Here is a 25,483-nt window from a genome sequence, read left to right as displayed (position 1 = left end):
TTTTCAAAGGCTTTTCTCATTTGCTTTCCACTTGCATCTTCAACATTAATTGTGTAGGAATAGTCTTTTCTGTCCCACCATGAAAAGAACATGAACTTTGTAATCAGACAGACTTTGCTCTCAAAACAAGGGAGGGAAGTGAAAATGGGTACAAGTGAAGATGAGGGTGTAGATGTAGATGTCAGGGAAGCTGTGAGCATTCTTTTTTGGGGGCCTACATTTTCAGTAGAGAGCAGGGCAGTGATGTCTTCAGCTAAGGGAGAGAAGGAAGTGGCTGAGGTGAAGGAAGAGCTGCTGTGGAGAGGAGGAGATACTATGGCTGGTTCGACATTAGCTAGTTCTGAAAATCAGCCCCAATCTATGTAAGAGTCAGGCTCCTGTGCTGAGTTAACAAAATACTCTATCAACAAATGTAAGGCAAAATGACAGAAAGCTGGTTGTAAACACAAGTCAAAGAAATGTTTGGTTCCAAGCTATTAATTAGGGAGTGGCATCATGTCTCTCAGAATCATATTTTAAGATACCTCAAGCAAAACAGGGAAAATAAGGGGGCTGTATAATGAAATACATTCTATCAGGGATCTGGAAGGGGTGTAATGTTTCATACCTGAGTCTGCAACTGGCTGTTGTGTGAGCTGCTATCACAGGCTCTCTGGGCCTGTTCTTCATTCTAAAAAATGGCTGATTCTGTGGTCCCTTCTGGAACCTCCCCTCCCCTTACAGTGGCCTAAAGATCAGAAAATAAAGCAGATTTTGGAAATCTTTGAGTCGAGAGATTTGGATGTTTACCATCCAGATAGCAATGAAAAAGTTCAGCTGCAGGCCTGTATTCTATCACAGGGTGGTCCCTAGCCCCGACCTGAAGGCCCCTGGGAGCAGAAAGACTTTCACACTGGGAAAAGCTGGAAGCTGCTTGATCTCTGCTGCTTGTGAAAGCCAAAAGTTGAATTAAATCAGATGGGTCTTTTAAAAAAGAAAAAACTAACCAGATGGGTCCTTTAAGAAAAAAAGTATTGGTCAGCTAAAAACTTATTTAAAAACACATGGCCATTCTGCCTTTTGTGGGAGATGAAGACCAAATATAGTATCTGCAGCAGGCATGCCTTTGCAATTTAGCAACTATTTCTCAAAACAGTGCTGGGTTCTAAGAATGCTAAAACCTCACACTTACTTTTCTAGATAAAGCTTCACTTAGCCTGTCTTGAGGGATTTGTAATAACTTCATCCATTTTGCCAAGTATCTCAATATTGAAATTTTTTAAAAACTCTATTACAACTTATTGTCAAACAGTTAAATGAATGCAATTACATCGTATAGTATATCTTACAGATGTGTCAATAGCATCTTAATGAAGGGCTCTGGAATTTCACTGACTGGATTATAGTAATTTTGTGAATAATTATGCCACCAACTCTGTAGCTGTCATAACCAAATTTATCTGTGCAAATGATTTCAAAAGATTTTAACCTCATCAGAAGAAAAGTTAAATTTAACTCAAAATCAAACCATCTGGGAAATTGTTGAGGTCTACCACTTACAACAAGAACTTAACTAGGTTCATTTTGTGAACACGGGTAAGTTATGATATCGTTGGCACAGGACCGAAATGTTTCTATCCAAATATAGAAGGCAATTTCTGGAAGCTATCATTTACATGCTAATTATAGCCCTAAATGGGGCCGTTCAATTGGTAAAGTAGACAGTGGATGAACCCAACAACCTGGCCTACCATGTCTATCAAGCAGGCCATGGAATCCACTCTAAAAGGCAGTGAAAAAACATTTAATACAGCCAGTGTTTAGTTCTTTAACACGAACAATCCTTTTTAACTACAAAACAAAGATTTGATTTGATTTGATTTCACAGCACCCAACAAAATTTATTTCCTCCTCCTGGCAAAATTCTATTCATTATATTTGGTAGTTCTTAAACTATAACAACTCACAAAGTGAAAAGCAATAACCTTGATTATTTTAAAACCTATCTTGATTTGGTTTGAGAACATGAATTCCTGACATATCTGATTCTCTACTTTTTCTTTCCCGGGTACTTTTTTTTTTTTTTTTTTTTTTTAAAGATAGGATTTCAATCTGTCACCCAGGCTGGAGTGCAGTGGTGTGATCACAACTCACTGCAGCTTCAACCTCCCGGGCCGAGGTGATCCTGCCACCTCAGCCTCCAGAGTCACTGGAACTACAGGTGTGCGCCACCTTCCCAACTAATTTTTTTGTACTTTTAGTAGAGAGGGGGTTTTGCCATGATGCTCAGGCTGGTCTTGAACTGGCAGCAATCTGCCTGCCTCGGCCTCCCAAAGTGCTGGGATTACAGGCATGAGCCATGGCACCTGGACTCGTGGGTACTTTAATCAGGAACTTTTATGGACTTTGACAGGCCTAGGGGCAGTCTGGCCCCTTTGACTAACACAACCTCGTAGCTGGGTTTGCACACAGCAAACCTAATCAACCACCCCCCTCAAAAAAAAAAAAAACTTTAGAAGAGACTTAAAATTATATACTATGAGGAGCATTTGCTCAGTGACCTTTTAGGTTCTGGTGTCTGTCATTATGTTGTTTCTAGAGAGCAGATCATTGTTTTTTTGAAAGGGAGAAAGATGAAAATAAAGAGGAGATTCTATTGCCCTTTAATAATCACAGTTTTCTAAAGCAGGAAATTGGAACAATAAATCCTTGATAATCCAGGGGATGATTATTCAGTTTGGGTATTAGTCCATCTGCCTTGCCTTTCTGCTCCTTTACCTTTTGTTTCAGGGCTTGAGGATATTTCTTTCATTTTTTCTTTTCTTTTCTCTTTTTTTTTTTTTTTTTTTTTTTGAGACAGTGTCTTGCTCTGTCACATACGCTGGAGTGCAGTGGCACCATCCTGGCTCACTGCAACCTCTGCCTCCTGGGTTCAAGTGACTCTCCTGCCTTAGCCTCCTGAGTAGCTGGGACTACAGGCATGAGCCACCATGCCCAGCTAATTTTTGTATTTATGTAGAGACAGGGTTTCACCATGTTGGCCAGGCTGGTTTCAAACTCCTGACCTCAAGTGATCTGCCTGCCTTGGCCTCCCAAAGTGCTGGGATTATAGGCGTGAGCCCCTGCGCCTGGCCCATATTTCATTGCTTGTTAGAACAACCACCTGGTGATGTGTAGAGGAAGAGAAAACGAAATCTAGTCCATTTTTAGAACAGTCTTGGTCTGAGTGGAGAGAATAAATAGGTTGAAATTGACAGTGAATCCAAAAAGTAGGTAACAGATCTGGTCACAATGACTTATCCTGTAATCCCAGCACTCTGGGAGGCCGAGACAGGCAGATCGCTAGAGCCCAGGAGTTCAAGACCAGCCTGGGCAACAAGGTGAAACCCTGTCTCTACAAAAATACAAAAATTAACTGGGTGTGGTGGTGCATGCCTGTAGTCCCAACTATTTGGGAGGCTGAAGCAGGGGGATCACTTGAGCCCAGGAGGTTGGGGTTGCAGTGAGCTAAGATCACACCACTGCACTCCAGCCTGGGCACAGAGTGAGAGTCTGTCTCAACAACAACAACAACAAAATCCAGCTCTGAAAGTGCCTAGCACAAGGACTGCACATGACAGGAATTTAGTAAGTGAGGTTTTATAATCCACACAACAGTTTTCTACTATTCTTGACCAGTGGTTCTCAGGGAGATTTTTTCCTCCAGTGGACATCTGGCAATGTCTGAAGAAGTTTTTGATTGTCACAACTTGGCAGTGATGCTGGCATCTACTGAGTAGAGGTTACAGTTGCTGCTAAACGTCCTACAATGCATAGGGCAGTCCTCCATAACAGAATTATCTGGCCCAAAACGTCAGTAGTGCTGAGGTAGCAATACTCTGTTGTGGATTTTTAAAAGCATGTATACTATGTATTTTTAGTACAATAGAGAGTAAGTTAAATAATATTGTTGATCCTTCCTTGACTGTACTTAAAATTATTTCTTTGCAAATATGTTTTTACAGCTCTCCATTCACTGCCTGTTTGTGTTTCCGGTTAGTCTAGGCAGATTTCTTCAGCTATGAATATTCTCCATCAAGACAAACATTTTAAAGTATTATCAGTACCTAAGGACTGGGATCTTCAGTAGATGGAGACATTGATTTACATAAATTTAATTTGTCTCTAACTTCTAAGAGATTTGCATAAAATCAGGAATACCTTTCTAAGAGATATCACTTTACTTGGTCCCTCATCTTCTTCCCCCCTCTTTTTTTTAATTAATTGTTTTTTAGAGACAGGGTCTCACTCTGTCATCTAGGCTGGAGTACAGTGGCATGATCATGGTTCACTGCAGCCTCCAACTCCTGGGTTCAAGAGAGCTTCCCACCTCAGTCTTTCAAGTAGCTGGACTACAAGTGCACATAGCTAATTTTTAAAATTCTTTTGTAGAGATGGAGCCTCTCTATGCTGCCCAGGTTGATCTTGAACTCCTGGCCTCAAGTGATCCTACTGTCTCACCCTCCCAAAGTGCTGGGATTATATGCATGAGCCATGCTGGCTCATGCCTATATTTAATATTAATATTTAATTTAATATTTAATATATTTAATATTTAAGAGGGTATGGTACCCTCTTATATATTAATATACATTTAAGCTAAGATTTTTTCCAGTCTTAGAGATGTTCCACTTGCTTTGAAATACTGCCTAAAATGAAATAAACACTGTTTTTAAAGAAAGATCTATAAATAAACAAGAGGTTAATCCCTTCAATAATTTAGACTATGAGTGATTCCCTTCTTGTCACGTTCTTAACTGGACCCAGAGGGTAACTCCTTAAGAACAGGACAAGATGTTTGACTTATTCTTTGTCCTGCCTCAACCAGGCCCACTCATCTGCTTGTCTAGTCACCAACTACTTACTCTAAAATAACCTCTCCACCTCAAGGAGCATACCAAATGTAAAACAGCGGCCCCAAACTAAGAGCTGACATGAGCAGCATTACTAACAGCCAGGTGGAAAATCCAGTGTGTTAGATCAAACAGGCTGACCTGGTTATGTTTCTTTTGTGTGTTGGAACACTGACAGACAACTGCCAACCAAATTTGGGGCTTGAGGCCATCGTTTGAACCTAGTCAGTAGCTGACTTGGGGATCTTTTATCAGACAGAACACCACATGGTCTGGCTAATGTTCTAAGTGTGGAAAAAGCGCTAAGGTAGAACAACCTAGACGCCTGCTATTGTCCAAACCATGTTTAACATTTCTTTCAACCCACTGTGGCAATTCACAAAGTATTTGGAATATCCAAAAGGAGCCAGGGAAGTCTATCCAATAAAACTTTCTGTAATAAGGAAATGCTGCATGCCTGCTGTGTCCAATTCAGTTAACCATGAGCTACATGTGGCTACTGAGCATTTTCAATTGTGGTTTGTGTGACTGAATATATGAATTTTTAATTTAATTTAATTTTAATAGGCACATGTACCTAGTGGCTATCATAATAGACAAGATCATCCAGGAAATAATAATGACTAACTGATTATTCTACATCTTAATTGTAAATATCCTGATTCCTTTTTCTTTGTGTCAAATATAAATATAGAGGCTCGGTGCGGTGGCTCACGACTATAATCCCAACACTTTGGGAGGCTGAGGGGGCGGATGACCTGAGGTCAGGTGTTTGAGACCAGCCTGGCCAACATGGCAAAACTCCATCTCTACTAAAAATACAAAAATTAGCCGGGTGTGGTGGCTCATGCCTGTAATCCCAGTTACTCGGGAGGCTGAGGCAGGAGAATTGCTTGAATCCAGGAGGTAGAGGATGCAGTGAGCTGAGATCGCATCACTGCACTATAGCCTGGGCAACAAGAGCAAAACTCCATTCCCCCCAAAAAAATACACACACACACACACGTATATATATACACACACACATATATAAACATAGAAAGAAGGGGGAAATTCTGTTTAATGCCTATAATTTTATGAGTCTAACATAATTGTTGTAAATTTGGTAAAATTTCCAGGCTTTTTCTATGTATTTTTAGATGAACTAGATATTCGTTTGTCTTATTTAGTTTTTTTCACTTAACATTATGAGAGGAATATATTTCTGTACTATGAAATAATATGCCCAAGTTATCAGATCTGACAGTGGCCAGTTTCTTAGATAATTGTGCCATAGTTCATTTATTTCCTCTATTTTAAAAATTTGGGGTGTTTGCTTGCTTGCTTGTATGGTTTTATGGTCACTATAAAATAATGCTATAGTAAACATACAAAAGCATGTTAATATTTCTCTTCTTTAGAATCTGTTACCATGCCAAATGTTTGAGTTTTATGCACGTAATGATTTAGATGGTGAATCATTTCATTACCACATATTCATTTTAAAAAGGTACATTTTTACTATACTTGTGAAAAACAGACTTTAAAGCCACCCCTCGACACCACATTAAAAAAAAAGCCAAGACTCTTCTCTCTGCACCACAATTAATTCAGTAAATTATGAGATGGATTAATATTCCTTCCCATGTAACAATAAAAGTTGCTGCTAAAATATAACCGCATTCAGGGCTGATGACACAGACCTTTGCTTTACAAACAGGGAATAGGTTCCCAGTAGTAAACTCTGCAAGTAAAATATTTCACATGTTCAGATCATCTCTAGAATCTATAAACATGAGAAAATTAACAGAAGTAAATGTGAAAAAAATTTCACCTGTTTTGTTTTGCTCTTTGTATATATACACAGCTATACATCGTATATACACAGTTATACATTGTGACAAGTCCAAACTATCCTTTTTATAATTTAAAGCAATATGAATACAGTGAAGGTAAACCTTCACACATCTTACAATTAGTAATTATCCAGAAGGTCTTGGATTAAGACATTTTATATTTTGCATACTGGTAAGCTGTCACATGATCTTTACATTTCTTTTTAAATAAATTCTACATTCTAATGAATCTGATCATCAAAAAGCAAAAGAACCCTACTGAAAAAATAATAAATTTAAGACATAACATTTTAAACTAGAGCCAAAAAAAATCAAGTGTTCTCGTTATTTGTAAGTTGGGTTTTAACTTCTGTTATATCATCCTTTGTTTGAATTAAATTTGTAATTGAGGGATTGATTGAACATGGACTAAATGAGCTTGTGCTACTTAAACGTTGTGATATATTCAAAGCAGCTTTGTAAACCACAAGTACAGTGAAAATCTAATACAAATGTTTTTAAAAGGTCTCTTAGCTCATCCTATATATGAAAAGCAGCCTTTAAAATTTGCCTAATGGAAAGAAATCCAAGACTTTTCTGTCTTTCTCTGGAACAGTAGATTTAATAATTTATGGTATGGATTTATTTTTCCTTCACGCACAACAATAAAAATGTTTGGACTGATAAAATAACTGCATTTAGGGCTTTTATTAGTGACACCAACTGGGAACATAGATCTTTGTCTTTGGAAATGGAACATAAGCCTCCAGGTGGCAAATCATCATGACTTTGTTCACAATGTGAATGAAGCATGTTGCCAGAAAGTCATTTCCAAAAAATCAACAGTGTTTGTACTGGAAATGTTTGAAAAATGCTCAGAAAACCATCAAGTCTATATGCACTTTGTGGATTATCTGGGGAAAATGTTTAAAACCTGACAGGTTTTTCTCTGTCATGCAGTTGACTTCTTGCTTTCCTCATTATTCCTGTCAATTCTTTATGAAATGCCACTGATTTCAGCATTAGTATGCACAATATATCATTATACTCTGCTCAAATATGTAAGTAATTCTAGACCGGGTGTGGAGGCTCACACCTGTAATTCCAGCACTTTGGGAGTCCAACGCGGGCAGATCACCTGAGGTCAGGAGTTTGAGACCAGCCTGGCCAACACGGTGAAACCCCGTCTCTACTAAAAATACAAAAATTAGCTGGGTGTGGTGACAGGTGTCTGTAATCCCAGCTCCTCAGGAGGTTGAGGCAGGAGAATCACTTGAATCCAGTAGGCAGAGATTGCAGTGAGCCGAGATCACCCCACTGCACTCCAGCCTTGGCGACAGAGCGAGACTCCATCTCAAAAATTAATAATAATAATAAAAGTAATTCCAGGGTTTTATACAGATGGTAACCATTCTTCTTGCCACTGTGTTCTGTTGTTCATACAGACGATGAAGAGCTGTTTGTAGTTTGCTTATGCTCGTCTGCTGTGCTAAGTGAATCCCAGGTTGTTAAGAGTTTCCAGTTTTCAGTTAACAGAATTCCTGGCTTTATTTTTTATGAATTTCAGGTGGTTTTCATGAGCCTATGCAAAAGTTTCTGGGACTGTGGGCTTGTAGCCCTGGATGACATTACAATACAATTGGGAAGCTGCTCATCTTCAGGTAAGACAGCAATCATTTCAGCTCTCTGTCTCTCTGGCCTCTACATACATTTCCTGTATCACTGAGAACCCACATACATTTCATCTGTGCTAGTCCATCCTTTGCTTTTGTTGACAAAGTGTCTCCTGCAGAGCTGTGTATCAGGCTTTGATATTTAGAAATGATGATTCCAATGTAATACATGTCTTTGTGCACGTGACTTAACCCCTTTGTCCTCATTTGGAAGGGAGCTAGTGATATCTACCTGAATATTGGGAATAATACATATACATTTTCCTAGCATAAGACCTGGCACAAAACAGTGCTTTAAAAGCAAATATCTTCTACTATAATTATTACTATTACTGTTGTTTTTGTTATCTTACATAAATGTAGATTTTCAAGCAATATTGATGAAATTCTTATTTCACAGATATTTGCTAAGCATATACTTTTAAAATTTTAATAAACATTTTCTAAGTGAATTAAATGACAGTGGAACAATAGATCAAGCAATGATGATAGTAGCAAAATAAAATCATGGTAGCTAGCTATGTGTCATATATTATGTCTAATGAGAAGGTGATGCATAACTCAATCCCGATCATCAGTCTGTATCTGCTAATTACCATTGCATCCTACATCATAGGACATCCATTTATTTAATACACAGGCAAATCGTGGTATCAGTCTGGCACTGGAGAATAATCTCCATGTTTATTTAATTAAAAGACAATTTGTTCTTAGTCCCTTGATTTGCCAGGCACTGCAAGGACAACCCAGGTAAAAATCGTTCCACTCAAGGCATAGAAGAATAAGGTTTCATTAACTAGTACTGTATGTAAAATAAAATGAAGTAAAACAATGATCACAAAAGAGACATATGAAACAAGCCATTTATTAGAAAAATTTGCTAAGAATCTGGATGTAGGGAGGTACAACCAAGTTTAGTCAGAGAAGTCCCCAATAAATTGGGAGGAAGCACCATTCTAATAATTATGAACGTATTGGAGATAGCATTCAAAAACATAAACATTGGATTTGGGAAAAGGAAAATAAACTTCTGGGTGGCAAAATAAGTTCTAAAATTTGATTATTGAGAACATCACATTCAAAATTATCGCTTTACACATACCATCTCATTTAATCCTCACAGACCCATGAAGTGACTACCATCAATATTCCCACATTACAGATAAGAACTCTAAGGCACAGAGAAATGAAGTCATTTGTTCCACACAGCTATGCCTCCAGGAGTCTATTTAGCACTCTCACATTCTCCCCCACCTCCAAAGCAACCATGGAGTTGTTATGAGGATACCCTTCACTCATCCAGGATTTCTGAAGAAAGTGCCTGCATTATGCCATTTTATTATTTTCCATATTTTCATGAAGGCAATATACCTCTAATTTCCAGAGCTTTATGAAAAGAAATTCACACAAATTCACAAGTTAGAGAAAGTTTTTTCTCAAAGTAGCCCAGTATTTTAGATCTGTATATCTGATTGTTCTCTACGTCTATGGTAGGACTTGCAGTGGAGTGCAGGCTCTAGCTGGAAGCAATGGCTCCGTGTAGGTGGGCTGCCAGTGGGGGCTGCCTCTCCATCGCATGGCATATGGCCAGACAACATTCATACATGCAGAGTGGGCTGATAGCAACACAGAGTCACTGAAAGAGTCTCAGCAATTCCAACACCTGCTATTTTCTTGCAGAGAAACTTCCACCACCACCTGGAGAGTGTACTTTCGAGCAAGATGAATGTACATTCACTCAGGAGAAAAGAAACCGGAGCAGCTGGCACAGGAGGAGGGGAGAAACTCCCACTTCCTACACAGGACCAAAGGGAGATCACACTACTGGGGTAGGTGAGTTATGCCACGTGGTGCTGTTTCCTAAGGAAAGTTTCTAAAATAGCATTCTAGGAATCATTTACTGCATTTTGAAATGTATAAAATTATGTCTTGTGTCTAGAATGAAATGCACTTGTGATTCTACACACACAGGATGATTCCATATGTGCATTGAATCTCATCCTTTCTGTTTATTACACTGCTTATGTACATTGCTGCAACAAGGATCTAACAGGGCTTATAAAGTTATGCATACAAAGAAAAGAAGTTAAAAGGTCAAAGAGAGGGACAGAGTAGGGGAAAAATGGTAATCTAAATAGGAGCCAGGGCCGAGGCCTAATATACCAAATGTATTGGTAGACAAAGGAAGAGGCATACAGGTTTGACTCTAAGCTTTCAGTAGCCAAAACTCATCTGTAAAACATGATTCACAGAATGAGCAGTCTACGTGGGTGGGTTGTAGGCAATGATGGGGTGCATTTTCTGTAGAAAATGTACAACTTGCAATAAAACAGTAAGAGTTGATCTGCTTCATATTATCAACATGTATCAGCAATTGTAAACATTGTCAGTGACAAAATATGTCCTGTAGGCCATGTGTGGTGGCTCACTCCTATAATCCCAGCACTTTGGGAGGCCAAGGTGAGAGGATTACTTGAGCCTGGGAGTTCAAGACCAGCCTAGACAACATAGTGAGACTCCATCTCAACAAAAAAAATTGTTTTTTAAATTTAGCCAGTTGTGGTGGCGTGCACCTGTGGTCACAGCTACTTGGAAGGCTGAGGTGGGAGGATTGCTTGAGCCCAGGGGTCAGGGCTACAGTGAGCCATGTTCATGCCATTGCACCCAGTTTGGGTGACAGAGCAAGGCCCTGTCTCAAAAAATAATGAATAATAAATAAACAAAGTACCTTCCATAGAATGGATCTTTCTCACTCACATGCCCGTTTCACGTGGTATACCAACTGAATAAAAGCACAACACTTGGTCCAGAGAAGCAGAACTACTCCTGATACTAAGCTCATAGAGATATTTCCTCATGAATTCTTCTAGAGAAACCATTATGATAGTAAATATGAGGGTAATTTGCATTGTGCTGTTTCTTATGGTCTAACTCAGGGTATTCAATCTTTTGGCTTCTCTGGGCCACATTGGAAGAAGAATTGTCTTGGGTCACACATAAAATACACTAACACTAATGATAGCTGATAAGCTAAAAAAAAAAAAAAAAAACTGCAAAAAAAATTCTCATGTTTTAAGAAAGTTTACAAATTTGTGTTAGGCCATATTCAAAGCTGTTCTGGGTCACATGTGTGGGCTGCAGTTTGGACAAGCTTGGTCTAACTCAAGCCTGTAGAATACCACAGAACCACCTCCAGTAAAACCTGTTTGTTTAATTGGCTAAACATGGTAGAATGTAATAATGAAGAGCTTTATTTTTTTCTATCACTCTTCAAACATAAAGATTCTGTTTTTCCCATGCCTTGGCAAATCCCTTAGCTTCCCAGTCCTGTTGAGATATTAGAACAATTAGATATTCAGGTATGTCAAAAGTCCAGTTGAAATAAAAAATTCCATTTCTCATTCAACTGAATCTTCTCTTTTTCCCTCAGCTTGGGTCTGACTCATAGTTGGGAAGGATAAAGGAAGAAACTGTCTATTCTTTCATTTTCTTTGTTTCACCTCCTCTCCTGCCCCTCATCTTTATGATGTTTTAATTAGGGAAGGTGGAAGAGGGATTAAAAGATAGGAACTTTAAAAAATATTTGGTGCTATTTAAAATGATCTCTTAGCTACTGAATGTTCTTTGTTATGACAGATGTCTAAATGCTGGCTCTTTCAGGAGCCTCTGCATCTTACCATTTCTGGCAATGTACTACTGGCTAACCCTCTGAGACCACCCCCTTCCCTTAGTACTTGTACTACAGAATACAACCCACATATATTTTCTGTTCCTGGAAATTTTTCCTTGGGTTCTTCCTAGAACAGTTGTTTCGAGCCACCTTGCTCTAGTAAGTGTCCATTTGGCCTCAATAGTGATGCACTCCTGCCTAACTATGAAGATAGGTGGCTTGGTCCTACTGCTGACCTCTTTTTTCTTGCTGCTTCAGCAGATTCTGGGACAATGTTGCTTCGGTAAAGGATGCTGTTGAAGAGATTTAGCATTGGCCCAAAGGCAGACCAGAGGCTCACTTTCAGCACTGAGTGAAGGATGATAAGGTGGCTCCTTGTGTGTGAAGCTATCTCTGGAAAGATACCAGGATGTTAAAAATATAACTAGAAAGGCCTATATGTATTAGGACTATTCTAAAAGCTTATAACAGAAAATACAACTCAAACTGACCTAAGTGAAAAGAAAATCCTTTTTTGGACTTTGTTACGGAAAGAGACTACTGTGGGGTTAGCTTCAGGCACAGCTTGATGCAGGGATTAAAACTGTGTCCTCAGGAGCCAGTTTCTCTCTCTGTCTCTCTTTCTACCTCTTTGAGCTGGTTTTTCTGGGTTTGCTCCAATCTAGACAGGATCTCCTGTCATGGCAACACAGTGGCTGTAGCAACTGCAGTCTCATGGCCTTTCAAAAATGAATCTAGTGGAAAGTGAAAACTAAGACAAAAATACCCAAACTGAATCTCACCGGCTCTGATTGGAAATGTCTTGAGGGCATAGTACTACAAAGGTCATTTTTGATTCCCCACAAAAGTTAGTATTCTGCCTTATACACAATAGGTGCTCAAAAATGCCTATGGAGTGAATGAATGAATGAATGCAAAAATGAATAAATGAATCTATAAGCCTTCACTGACACATTTAATAATAACTAACCAATTAATTACTGAGACCTCAGAAAATGGGATGATAGAAAGGTATCTTTTTATTGCAAGAGGATTGAAGAAAAGAATTAATCAATTTTAGCTAGAGCCTATTGTGGTCTAGATGTTATGTGTATGTGTATTTTTCTTGAGAGAAGGTTGATAGTTTTTCTTCCTTTTGTCAGGGATAGCAGTAAGAGACCTAAGAAGAGGTACAACCAAAGAGAACTATGTTGTGGTAGACTACCACAGGGAATTCTGTGGTTAACAAAGACTGTGGAACGCCTTAGACATGGAAGAGAAGACATAGAAAAATAGTGAGCACTGAAGGGAAGGAGTCCCTGAAAAGGGCAAGGAAAGACACCAGGCCAGGTTATAACGAACCCATGAACTTAGGGCATCAGGACAACCTAAGGTTCCCATTCACCTTGAGAAAGTTACTTAAAATCTCTAAGTCTCAGTTCTGTCATCTAGAAAATGAGAATAATCATAACCACTTACCTATTTTCCTAACTTCATAGGGTGGTTGAATTTAAAAACTGAGAGGCTTTGGGATTAGACTGCCTGGGTTCAAATCTCAGTTCTACCTTTAACCTTTCTAAGCCCATTTTCTTTATCTTTGTATTAAGAATAATTAATACCTACCTCACAGACTGTGTGAGGTTTAAATGAAACAAGATATAAAACATAATTACAATAAGACCTGGCATATGACAATTAATTATTGCCCTATTATTCATTTATTCCTTCATTCAGCAAGTATCTATTGAGTATCTACTATGTGCCAGGTACTGTTTTAGAAACTTGTGAAACACAGATGAACAAAACAGACAAGCATTCACCCTCATGGAACTTCTAGTAGAGGAGACAGAGGATAAATATTAAGCTTAATTATAATTATGCAGTATTTTAAAAGGCAATAATTGCTACAGAAATAAAAATGGCGCAGGTGAGGGAGTTAGGGAATCAAGAGGAGAATGTGGGTAGAGTTAACTAATGTAAATAGAAGAGTCACAATGAAGCCCATTGAGAAGGTAACCTTGTAAAGAGTTGAGGTAGCTCACTAAGAGCATATCTGGAAAGCAATGTTCAGGTAGAGGAGACAGCCAGTCCAAAGCCCCATAAGTGAAAGCATGCTCAGTGTGTCCTAAGAACAGCAAGGCGGCTGCTTTAGCTATAGTGTAGTGAGCTAGGGAGAGAGTGCTAGGAAATGTACCAGAGAAATAATGGTAGGCCAGTTCATGGATGACCTTGTAATTAATTAGAAGGACTTCGGGTTTTTTTTTTTTTTTTTTTTTTTGGAGATACAGTCTTGCTGTGTCGCCCAGGCTGGAGTGCAGTGGCGTGATCTCAACTCACTACAACTTCCACTTCCCAGGTTCAAGCAATTCTCCCTGCCTCAGCCTCCCGAGTAGCTGGGATTGCATGTGTCTGCCACCATGCCCGTTAATTTCTGTATTTTTTCGTAGAGACAGGGTTTCGCCATGTTGGTCAGAATGGTCTTGAACTCCTGACCTCAGGTGATCCATCCACCTTGGCCTCCCAAAGTGCTGGGATTGCAGGCATGAGCCACCATGCCCAGCCAGGACTTTGGATTTCACTTTACCTCAAATGGAAAGTCATTGGAGAGTGTTGAACTTAGGAGACAAGTGATCTGATTTAGTTTTATAAGGATTGCTCAGCTACAATGTTGAGGAAAGACTGGGGGTGGAAACGAAGCAAGGGTGAAATCAGAGAGCCCTGTTAGAGGCTACTGCACATAACCCAGGTGAACTATGATGGTAAATTTGACTAGTGGATTTGACTATGATGGCACATTTGACCAGCAACTATAGATTGAACTGTGTAGTAGCAATGAGGGTGATGATAAGTGGTCAAATCCTGGATATACTTTGAAAGCCAAGCCACAGAATTTCATGGTGGATTAGATGACTATAAAAGAAAGAGCAATGTTCTGAGTAGCCTGATAAAACCTCGCTTGTGTTCCAGAAACCCTTATTCTACTGAAAAATGGCAAAGTGTAAGGGTAGTGATGCTAGCATACTGTTATAACTGTCTTATTTTATTATTCCTTGTTGTTAATCTCTTACTGGGCCTAATTTATAAATTAAACTTAATCATAAGTATGTATGTATAGGAAAAAATACATAGTATACATAGGGTTCGGTAGTATCAGGAGTTTCAGGCATCCGCCAGGGATCTTAGAACATATCCCTCAAGGATAAAGGGGAACTACTATAGTTTGCCAGGGCTTCCATAACAAAATATCCCAGACTGGGTGGCTTGAACAATAGAAATTTATTTTCTCACAGCTCTGGAGGCTGAAGTCCAAGATCAAGATGTCGGTAGGGTTGGTTCCTTCTGAAAGTTCTCTCCTTGGCTTGCAGATGGCTGCGTTCTTGCTTCACGTGGCCTTTCCTCTGTGCCAGTGCACCCCCAATATGTATCTTCTTGTAAGTTCACCAGTCATAATGAATTACAGCCCACTCTAACAGTCTCATTTTGACTTAATTACCTCCTAAAAGGTTCTGTCTCCAAATACAGTCACATTCTAGTACATGGGTTAGGGTTTCAACATATCTCTTTTGAGAAGACACAACTGAACCCACTCCCAGGATTTAGGGCAATGGGTTGAACATTGAAGGAACAGGGTAAACTCTTAAGTTAAATGACTGACAACCAAGACCTGTCCTGCTCCTCATGTAAATATGCTAAGTGAGCTTGCTTGACTGGTAGACCATGTCCTACATTCTCCTCATAAATACACAGTCTATGAAAATCTAACAAAAGCACATATAGTAGATATTAAATTGCTCCTAGTTCTACTCCTATATTTACATTATTTCTGGGTTATGTGGACACACTTTAGCTAACACAGTATTGCTTTGTCTGAAGAAAATAATGTGGTTGTGTTTGCTTTGTCTTCTTAAAAACTTTGAAAGATGCTTCAGCTACCTCGGGTGAAACTTCAGAGCAAAAACTGAGTGCATGTTGTTATATGAATATATTGTGGAAAAATTTGAATGCATAAACTTAGTGTGTTCAACATTTATTTTGAGTGAATATTTGACACATTAAATAAAATTCTCTGGTGCACAACATAGAAAATTCTGATTTTTAAAGTAAATTTTTTCTAGGGTCTGCCTTCTTTATTCTCTATTTCATTTGCTTCAATATAGATTTTCAAAAATTTCTCAAGACACCTTCCACTTTTCTAACTAAATCTTTTACCACTTATATCTTTTTATTCCCATGTACAACTATGTAAATAAGAAAAACAAGTTTTGCTATACTGTGCCCAGGGTACCTACAAATATAGCATTAGGTTGAAGGTGTTTTGTTCTTGTTCCTGAAATTACTTTAATAACTGATTTTCTAGGGAAATATAATATCAGTGATTATTTACAGTAGTTCCCCCTTATCTGCAGGGCATATGTTCCTAGATGTCTAGTGGATGCCTGAAACCAAAAGCAGTATTAAACCCTACATACAATATATTTTTTCCCATACACACATACCTATAATAAGGTTTAATCTATAAATTATGCACACACTAAAAATGACCAATAACAGAATAACTACAATATATTATCAATTTCACAGACAGAAGATTTGTTCTTACTGTAGATCTTAGCAACTTCAGATTTTTCCTTTCCTTGTTAAGTCACAACCTTTCACCTTTTCACTTGAAGCACTTTATGGCTTCTCTTTGCCGTATCTAAATTGTCAGCATCGCTACTCTTGCACTTTGGGGCCATCATTAAGTAAAATAAAGGTTACTTGGACACAAGAACTGTGATACCATGACAGTCAATCTGATAACCAAGATGGCTACTAAGTGACTCACAGGCAGAGAGTGTAGACGCATGGACACATTGGACAAAGAGATGATTTGTGTCCTGCTCGGGACAGAGTGGAACAGTGGAAGATTTCATCATGCTACTCACAACAGTACATAGTTTAAAACTGATGAATTGTTTATTTCTGGAATTTTCCATTTAATATTTTTGGGCCACAGCTGACTGTGGGTAACCGAAACCATGGAAAGCAAAAACATAGATAAAGGGGGCACTCCTATATTGGATATTTGCCATATGTAGGCACTGTGCTGGGAATCTCAACATCCTTTCTATAACCTGTAAGGTAAGTGAAAGTTCCCATGTTTCAGAGGAGGAAGCGGAAGCTTAGAGAAGTTAAGTGCCTTTCCAGGGCCGCACAGTAGTAACTCGTAGAGCAGAGACTTAATCTCACATTTGACTGGGTTCTAATGGCTATATATTCTGCCTACACTGCCTCACTAGGGTTTCCGAACCTACATGCTACCAAGAGACCACACACGACCTGGAACAGCTGTGACAACTTACACGTGAAAAGCACAGTTTTTCTAAACCAAAGACCCTTCACACCAAAGCAGAGCGTCTTGTTCTAGAAAATACAATGATTGGTATTTTGGAACATTCCTAGAAATTGATCCAGCAGAAAACATCTAAACTTTTTCTGATCTATTTCTAGTGTCTGTACAACAATGTTGTATGTGTAACCCCAGGGTGTAGCCCACACACTTATGATGTATCCTAAACGCCACAAAGGAGTGGTTTTCCTTTGTCCTAGCCTCTAATGGTGTAAGCTCGATATGGGTGATGTACTGGCACTCAGATTGCAATGTGACAAGGGTTATTGTCTCAATCCATTTTGTGCTGCTATAACAGAATGCCTGAGATTGAGTAATTTATATGGAACGTAAACTTATATCCTTACAGTTCTGGGGGCTGGAAAGTCTAAGATCAAGGTTCTGACATCTAATGAGAGCCTTCTTGCTACATCATCCCATGGTGGAAGGGGCAGAGAGAGGGTGAGGGAAAGAGAAAGAGGGAACCAAACTCATACTTTAATAAGGAACCTACTCCCATGATAATGGCATTAATCCATTAATAAGGGCAGTGCCCCCATGACCCAAACATCTCCCATTAGGCCCTTCCTTTCAACACCGCTGCACTGGGGAATCAAGTTTCCAACTCACGAGTTTTGGAGTTGCCATCCAAATCATGGCAGGTACCCATTCAAACATTAATGCATAAACAAATGAAGGTTCCTCTAAAGCATGCACTTATTTGTTAAAATCACCAGCATCAGAAGCTACATGTATATAAGAATTAAACCTCTCATAACTGAGAGCAATCAGAAATGGTATATAGTCCAGGATCCCTAGGATCTTGTTCTATTCCATATTTCCTGAATACCCACTATGCATTATACATGAAATAATTGCCCCAGAGTTATAATAAGTAATAAGGGTTAAGTCCTAGAGATAATGAAACCACACAGCAAGCTCTCCTTGTGGATATCTTAAAGGATGAGTGTGAGTTCATCAAGAATGGTAGGGAGGAAGGAAGCATTCCAGGATGAGGGAATGGCTGGTGTGAAGTATGGAGCCATTAAACAGTGTGGCAGCTTTTGAAGAACCGTAAGTGACTAGGCTGGCATATAGAATATTGTCACCCAGGATTGCCAACAAAGTGAAGTCTAAAATACAGGCTTTTTTTGTGCAACATTGAAAATTTTGTTTTAATATTTCCAAAGATTATCAACTTACAACCTTCAGACTAAGAACACTTATCATAGGAAACATTGGTTAAGATGTTATTGTAAAAAATGTATTTACTTAAAATTAAATGTACCCACCAACTTTATCAAAATTACCTAAGACATTGGAGATCTATCTCTAGCTAACATATCAATACTAAAATGAGGTGGGGCCTGGCATGGTGGCTCACACTTGTAATCCCAGCACTTTGGGAAGCTGAGGCGGGCGGATTACGAGGTCAGGATATTGAGACCATTCTGGCTAATGTGGTGAAACCCCGTCTCTACTAAACACACACACACACACCACACACACACACACACACACACACACACACACACAAATTAGCCAGGTGTGGTAGCAGGCACCTGTAGTCCCAGCTACGCGGGAGGCTGAGGCAGGAGAATGGCATGAACCTGGGAGGCAGAGCTTGCAGTGAGCTGAGATCATGCCACTGCACTCCAGCCTGGGCAACAGAGCGAGACTCGGTCTCAAAAAAATAAATAAATAAAATGAGGCATAAATTTCCTCAAAATTAGGAACACAACTAAGGTATTTGTTTCTACAAATGAAAGAAAAAACAAAACTTAAAATCTAGTGCAAAAACTAAATATTACATTTCAAACTCCTAGCCAGAAGATATATGCTCCTATAAAATTCCACCCAGAATGGGTACAGTGTGTAGAAAGATGAAGAAAAATAATCATGGACCTCTTTCTAGCAAAAAAAAAAAAAAAAATACACGAGAGATCACTGTCCACTCTGGCTATAAAACACCTGAAAATGCAAGAAAAAAGGATAAATGGATAAAATATTCTTTTTTTTACATTAAATTCTGGGATGCAAGTGCAGAACATACAGGTTTGTTACATAGGTATACATGTGCCATGGTGCTTTGCTGCACCTATCATCCCATCATCTAGGTTTTAAGCCCTGCAGGCATTAGATATTTGTTCTAATGCTCTCCCTTCCCTTTCCCCCTACCCCCCGACAGGTCCTGGTGTGTGATGCTCCCCTCCCTGTGTCCACGTGTTCTCATTGTTCAACTCCTACTTATGAGTGAGAACATGCAGTGTTTGGTTTTCTGTTCCTGTATTAGTCTGCTGAGAATGATGCTTTCCAGCTTCATCCATGTCCCTCCAAAGGACATGAACTCATTCATTTCTATGGCTGCATAGTATTCCATGGTGTATACGTGCCACATTTTATTTATCCAGTCTATCATTGATGGGCATTTGGATTGGTTCCAAGTCTTTACTATTGTAAATAGTGCTGCAATAAACATACGTGTGCTCGTGTCTTTACAGTAGAATGATTTATAATCCTTTAGGTATATACCCAGTAATGGGATTGTTGGGTCAAATGGTATTTCTGGTTCTAGATTCTTGAAGAGTTGCCACACGGTCTTCCACAATGGTTGAACTAATTTACACTCCCACCAACAGTGTAAAAGCATTCCTGTTTTTCCACATCCTCTCTCATCTGTTGTTTTCTGACTTTTTAATGATCACCATTCTAACTGGCATGAGATAGATAGTATCTCATTGTGGTTTTGATTTGCATTTCTCTAATGACCAGTAATGATGAGCTTTTTTTCATATGTTTGTTGGCCATATAAATGTCTTCTTTTGAGAAGTGTCTGTTCATATCCTTCAGCCACTTTTCGATGGGGTTGTTTTTTTTTTCTTGTAAATTTGTTTAGGTTCATTGCAGATTGTAGATATTACACCTTTGTCAGATTGATAGATTGCAAAAATTTTCTCCTAGTCTGTAGGAATACTCTGATGACACTTTCAGCTCTTTAGTTTAATTAGATCCCATTTGTCAATTTTGGCTTTTGTTGCAATTGCTTTTGGTGTTTTAGTCATGAAGTCTTTGCCCATGCCTATTTTCTGAATGGTTGCCTAGGTTTTCTTCACGGTTTTTATGGTTTTAGGTTTTACATTTAAGTCTTTAATCCAACTTGAGTTAATTTTGTATAAGGTGTAAAGAAGGGGTCCAGTTTCAGTTTTCTGCATATGGCCAGTCAGTTTTCCCAGCAACACTTATTACATAGGGAATCCTTTCCCCATTGCTTGCTTTTATCAGGTGTGTCGAAGATTAAATGGTTGTAGATGTGTGGTGTTATTTCTGAGGCTACTGTTCTGTTCCATTGGTGTATATATCTGTTTTGATATCAGTACCATGCTGTTTTGGTTACTGTAGGCTTGTAGTATAGTTTGAAGTCAGGTAACGTGATGCCTCCAGCTTTGTTTTTTGCTTAAGATTGTCTTGGCTATACAGGCTCTCTTTTGGTACCATATGAAACTTAAAGTAGTTTTTTTCTAATTCTGTGAAGAAAGTCAATGGTAGCTTGATGGGAATAGCATTGAATCTATAAATTACTTTGGGCAGTATGGCCATTTTCATGATATTGATTCTTCCTATTGATAAGCATGGAATTTTTTTTCCATTTGTTTTTGTCCTCTCTTATTTTCTTGAGCAGCGGTTTGTAGTTCTTTTTAAAGAGGTCCTTCACATCCCTTGTAAGTTGTATTCCTAGGTATTCTATTTTCTTTGCAGCAATTGTGAATGGGAAGTTCAGTCGTGATTTGGCTCTCTGCTTGTCTATTATTGGTGTATAGGGATGCTTGTGATTTTTGCATATGGATTTTGTATCCTGAGACTTTGCTCAAGTTGATTATCAGCTTAAGGAGTTTTGGGGCTGAGACAATGGGGTTTTTAAAATATATAATCATGTCATCTATAAACAGACAATTTGACTTCCTCTCTTCCTGTCTGAGTACCTTTTCTTTCTTTCTCTTGCCTGATTGCCCTGGCCAGAACTTCCAATACAATGTTGAATAGGAATGGTGAGAGAGGGTATCCTTGTCTTTGCCAGTTTTCAAAGGGAATGCTTCCAGCTTTTGCCCATTCGGTATGATACTGGCTGTGGGTTTGTCTTAAATAGCTCTTATTATTTTGAGGTATCTCACATGAATACCTAGTTTATTGAGAGTTTTTAGCATGAAGGGGTGTTGAATATTATTGAAGGCCTTTTCTCAATCTATTGAGATAATCATATGGTTTTTGTCACTGGTTCTGTTTATGTGATAGATTACATTTATTGATTTGTATATGTCAAACCAGCCTGATGTCCCAGGGATGAAGCTAACTTGATTGTGATGGATAGGCTTTTTGATGTGCTGCTGGATTTGGTTTGTCACTATTTTATTGAGGATTTTTGCATCGATGCTCATCAGGGACATTGGCCTGAAATTTTCTCTTTTTGTTGTTTGTCTGCCAGGTTTTGGTGTCAGAATGATGCTGGCCTCATAAAATGAGTTAGGGAGGAGTCTCTCTTTTTCTATTGTTTGGAATAGTTTCAGAAGGAATGGGAACAGCTCCTCTTTGTACCTCTGGTAGAAATCAGCTGTGAATCCATCTGGTCCTGGGCTTTTTTTGGTTGGTAGGCTATTAATTACTGCCTCAATTTTAGAACTCGTTATTGGTCTATTCAGGGATTCTACTTCCTCCTGATTTAGTCTTGGGAGGGTGTATGTGTCCAGGAATTTATCCATTTCTTCTAGATTTTCTAGTTTATTTGTGTAGAGGTTTTTATAGTATTCTCTGATGGTAGTTTGTATTTCTGTAGAATCAGTTGTGATATCCCCTTTATCATTTTTTATTGCATCTATTTTATTCTTCTCTCTTTTCTTCTTTATTAGTCTGGCTAGTGGTCTATTTATTTTGTTGATATTTTTTAAAAACCAGCTCCTGGATTCATTGATTTCTTGAAGGGTCTTTCATGTCTCTATCTCCTTCAGTTCTGCTGTGATCTTAGTTATTTCTTGTCTTCTAGCTTTTGAATTTGTTTCCTCTTGCTTCTCTAGTTCTTTTAATTGTGATGTTAGGGTGTCGATTTTAGATCTTTCCCGCTTTCTCCTGTGGGCATTTAGTGCTATAAATTTCCCTCTAACACTGCTTTGGTTGTGTCCCAGAGATTCTGGTACGCCGTGTCTTTGTTCTCATTGGTTTCAAAAAACATCTTTATTTCTGCCTTCATTTTGTTATTTACCCAGTAGTCATTCAGGAGCAGGTTGTTCAGTTTCCATGTAGTTGTGCAGTTTTGAGTGGGTTTCCCAATCCTGAGTCCTAATTTGATTGCCCTGTGGTCTGAGAAACTGTTATGATTTCCATTCTTTTGCATTTACTGAGGAGTGTTTTACTTCCAATTATGTGGTCAATTTTAGCATAAGTGCAATGTGTTGCTGAGAAGAATGTATATTCTGTTGATTTTGGGTGGAGAGTTCTGTAGATATCTATTAGGTCCACTTGGTCCAGAGCTGAGTTCAAGTCCTGGATATCCCTGTTAATTTTCTGTCTCATTGATCTGTCTAATATTGACAATGGGGTGTTAAAGTCTTCCACTATTATTGTCTGTGAGTCTAAGTCTCTTTGTACATCTCTAAGAACTTGCTTTATGAATCTGGGTACTCGTGTATTGAGTACATATATATTTAGGATAGTTAGCTCTTCTTGTTGAATTGATCCCTTTACCATTATGTAATGCCCTTCTGCCCTTCTTTGTCTGTTTTGATCATTGTTGGTTTAAATTCTGCTTTATCAGAGACTAGGATTGCAAACCCTTGCTTTTTTTTTCCCTTTGCATTTGCTTGGTAAATATTCCTCCATCCTTTTATTTTGAGCCTATGTGTGTCTTTGCATGTGAGATGGGTCTCCTGAATACAGCACACGGAGGAGTCTTGACTCTATCCAATTTGCCAGTCTGTGTCTTTTAATTGGGGCATTTAGCCCATTTACATTTAAGATTAATATTATGTGTGAATTTGATTCTGTCATTATGATGGTAGCTGGTTATTTTGCCCATTAGTTGATGTAGTTTCTTCATAATGTCAACGGTCTTTATAATTTGGTATGTATTTGCAGTGGCTGGTACTGGTTTTTCCTTTCCATATTTAGTGCTTCCTTCAGGATCTCTTGTAGGGCAGGCCTGGTGGTAACAAAATCCCTCAGCATTTGCTTGTCTGTAAAGGATTTTATTTCTCCTTCACTTATGAAGCTTGGTTTGGCTGGATATGAAATTCTTGATTGCAAATTCTTTTCTTTAAGAATGTTGAATACAGGCCCCCACTCTCTTCTGACTTGTAGGGTTTCTGCTGAGAGATCCGCTGTTAGTCTGATGGGCTTCCCTTTCTAAGAAACCTGACCTTTCTCTGTGGCTGCCCTTAACAATTTTTCTTTCATTTCAACCTTGAAGAATCTGATGATTATGTGTCTTCATGTTGCTCTGATCGTGGAGTATCTTAGTGGTGTTTTCTGTATCTCCTGAATTTGAATGTTGGCCTGTCTTACTAGGTTGGGGAAGTTCTCCGGGATAATAATCATGAAGAGTGTTTTCCAACTTGGCTCCATTCTTCCCCTCACTCTCAGGTATACAAATCAGTCCTATGTTTGGTCTTTTCACATAGTCCCATACTTCTTGGAGACTTTGTTCATTCCTTTTTTTTTTTTTTCCCTGTAATCTTGTCTTCACGCCTTATTTCAGTAAGTTGATCTTCAATTTCTGATATTCTTTCTTCTGCTTGATTTGGCTATTGATCCTTGTGTATGCTTCACAAAGTTCTTGTGCTGTTTTTTTCAGCTCCATCAGGTCATTTATGTTCTTCTTTAAACCAGTTATTGTAGTTAGCAGTTTCTGTAACCTTTTATCAAGGTTCTCAGCTTCTTTGCATTGGGTTAGAACATGCTCCTTTACCCCAGAGGAGTTTGTTATTACCTACCTTCTGAAGCCTACTTCTGCCAATTTGTCAAACTCATTCTCCATCCAGTTTTGTGCCCTTGCTGGAGAAGAGTTGTGATCATTTAGAGAAGCAGCAGCATTGTGATTTTTTGAATTTTCAGCATTTTTGTGCTGGTTTTTCCTCATCTTCATGAGTTTCTCTACCTTTGATCTTTGAGGCTGATGACCTTTGGATGGGGTTTTTGTGTGGGGGTCCTTTGTGTTGATGTTGGTATTATTGTTTTCTGTCTGTTAGTTTTTCTTCTAACAGTCAGGCCCCTCTTCTGCAGGTCTGCTGCAGTTTGCTGGAGGTCCATTCCAGACCCTGTTTGCCTGGGTATCAGAGGCAGCAGAATAGCAAAGATTGCTGCCTGCTCCTTTCTCTGGAAGCTTTGTCCCGGAGGGACGCCTGCCAGATGCCAGCCAGAGCTCTCCTATAAGAGGTATCTGTTGGCCCCTGCTGAGAGGTCTCTCCCAGTTAGGAGGCATGAGAGTCAGGGACCCACTTGAGAAGGTAGTCTGTCCCTTAGCAGAGCTTGAGCACTGTGCTGGGAGAATCCTCCCTGTCAGGATCCACTGCTTTCTTCAGAGCTGGCAGGGAGGGATATTTAAGTCTGCTGAAGTTGCACCCACAGCCACCCCTTCCCCCAGGGGCTCTGTCCCAGGGAGATGGGATTTTTATCTATAAGCTGCTACCTTTCTTTGAGAGATCCTGCCTAACGAGGAGTAATTTAGAGAGGCAGTCTGGCCAGAGCTGCTTTGCCACACTGTGGTGAGTTCTGCCCAGTCTGAACTTCCCAGTTTCCTTAGCACTGTCAGGGAAAAACTGCCTACACAAGCCTCAGTAATGGTGGATGCCCCCTCACACCAAACTCCATCATCCCAGGTCAACTTCAGACTATTGTGCTGGCATTGAGAATTTCAAGCCAGTTTCTTAGCTTGCTGGGTTCTGTGGGAGTGGGACCCACTGAGTGAGACCACTTGGCTCCCTGGTTTCAGTCCCCTTTCTAGGAAAGTGAACAGTTCTGTCCTGCTGGGGTTCCAGGTACCACTCAGTTGGAAATGCAAAAATCACCCGCCTTCTGCATTGGTCTTGCTAGAAGCTGCAGACCAGAGCTGTTCCTATTTGGCC

General features: G+C 39.2%; 1 protein-coding gene across 3 annotated transcripts in view; it reads left to right on the top strand.

Moving 5' to 3' along the window:
- MAMDC2 (MAM domain containing 2) overlaps positions 1-25,483 on the top strand; it is a 183,422-nt gene that overhangs the window by 118,616 nt on the left and 39,323 nt on the right. For 2 of the 3 annotated variants that reach the window (XM_033237121.1, XM_033237122.1), the window contains exons 10-11: positions 8,253-8,346; positions 10,039-10,191. In XM_033237121.1, the coding sequence (XP_033093012.1) occupies positions 8,253-8,346; positions 10,039-10,191 (247 nt within the window). The remainder of the gene's footprint in view (positions 1-8,252; positions 8,347-10,038; positions 10,192-25,483) is intronic. The other variant, XR_004443432.1, reaches the window with a different exon arrangement.

Source organism: Trachypithecus francoisi, unplaced genomic scaffold (genome assembly GCF_009764315.1).
Source record: "Trachypithecus francoisi isolate TF-2019V2 unplaced genomic scaffold, Tfra_2.0 Lachesis_group16, whole genome shotgun sequence".
NCBI classification, from domain to species: Eukaryota; Metazoa; Chordata; class Mammalia; order Primates; family Cercopithecidae; genus Trachypithecus; species Trachypithecus francoisi.
The sequence above is the reverse complement of the archived record's forward strand: the minus strand, read 5'-3'. Positions and strand labels throughout refer to the sequence as shown.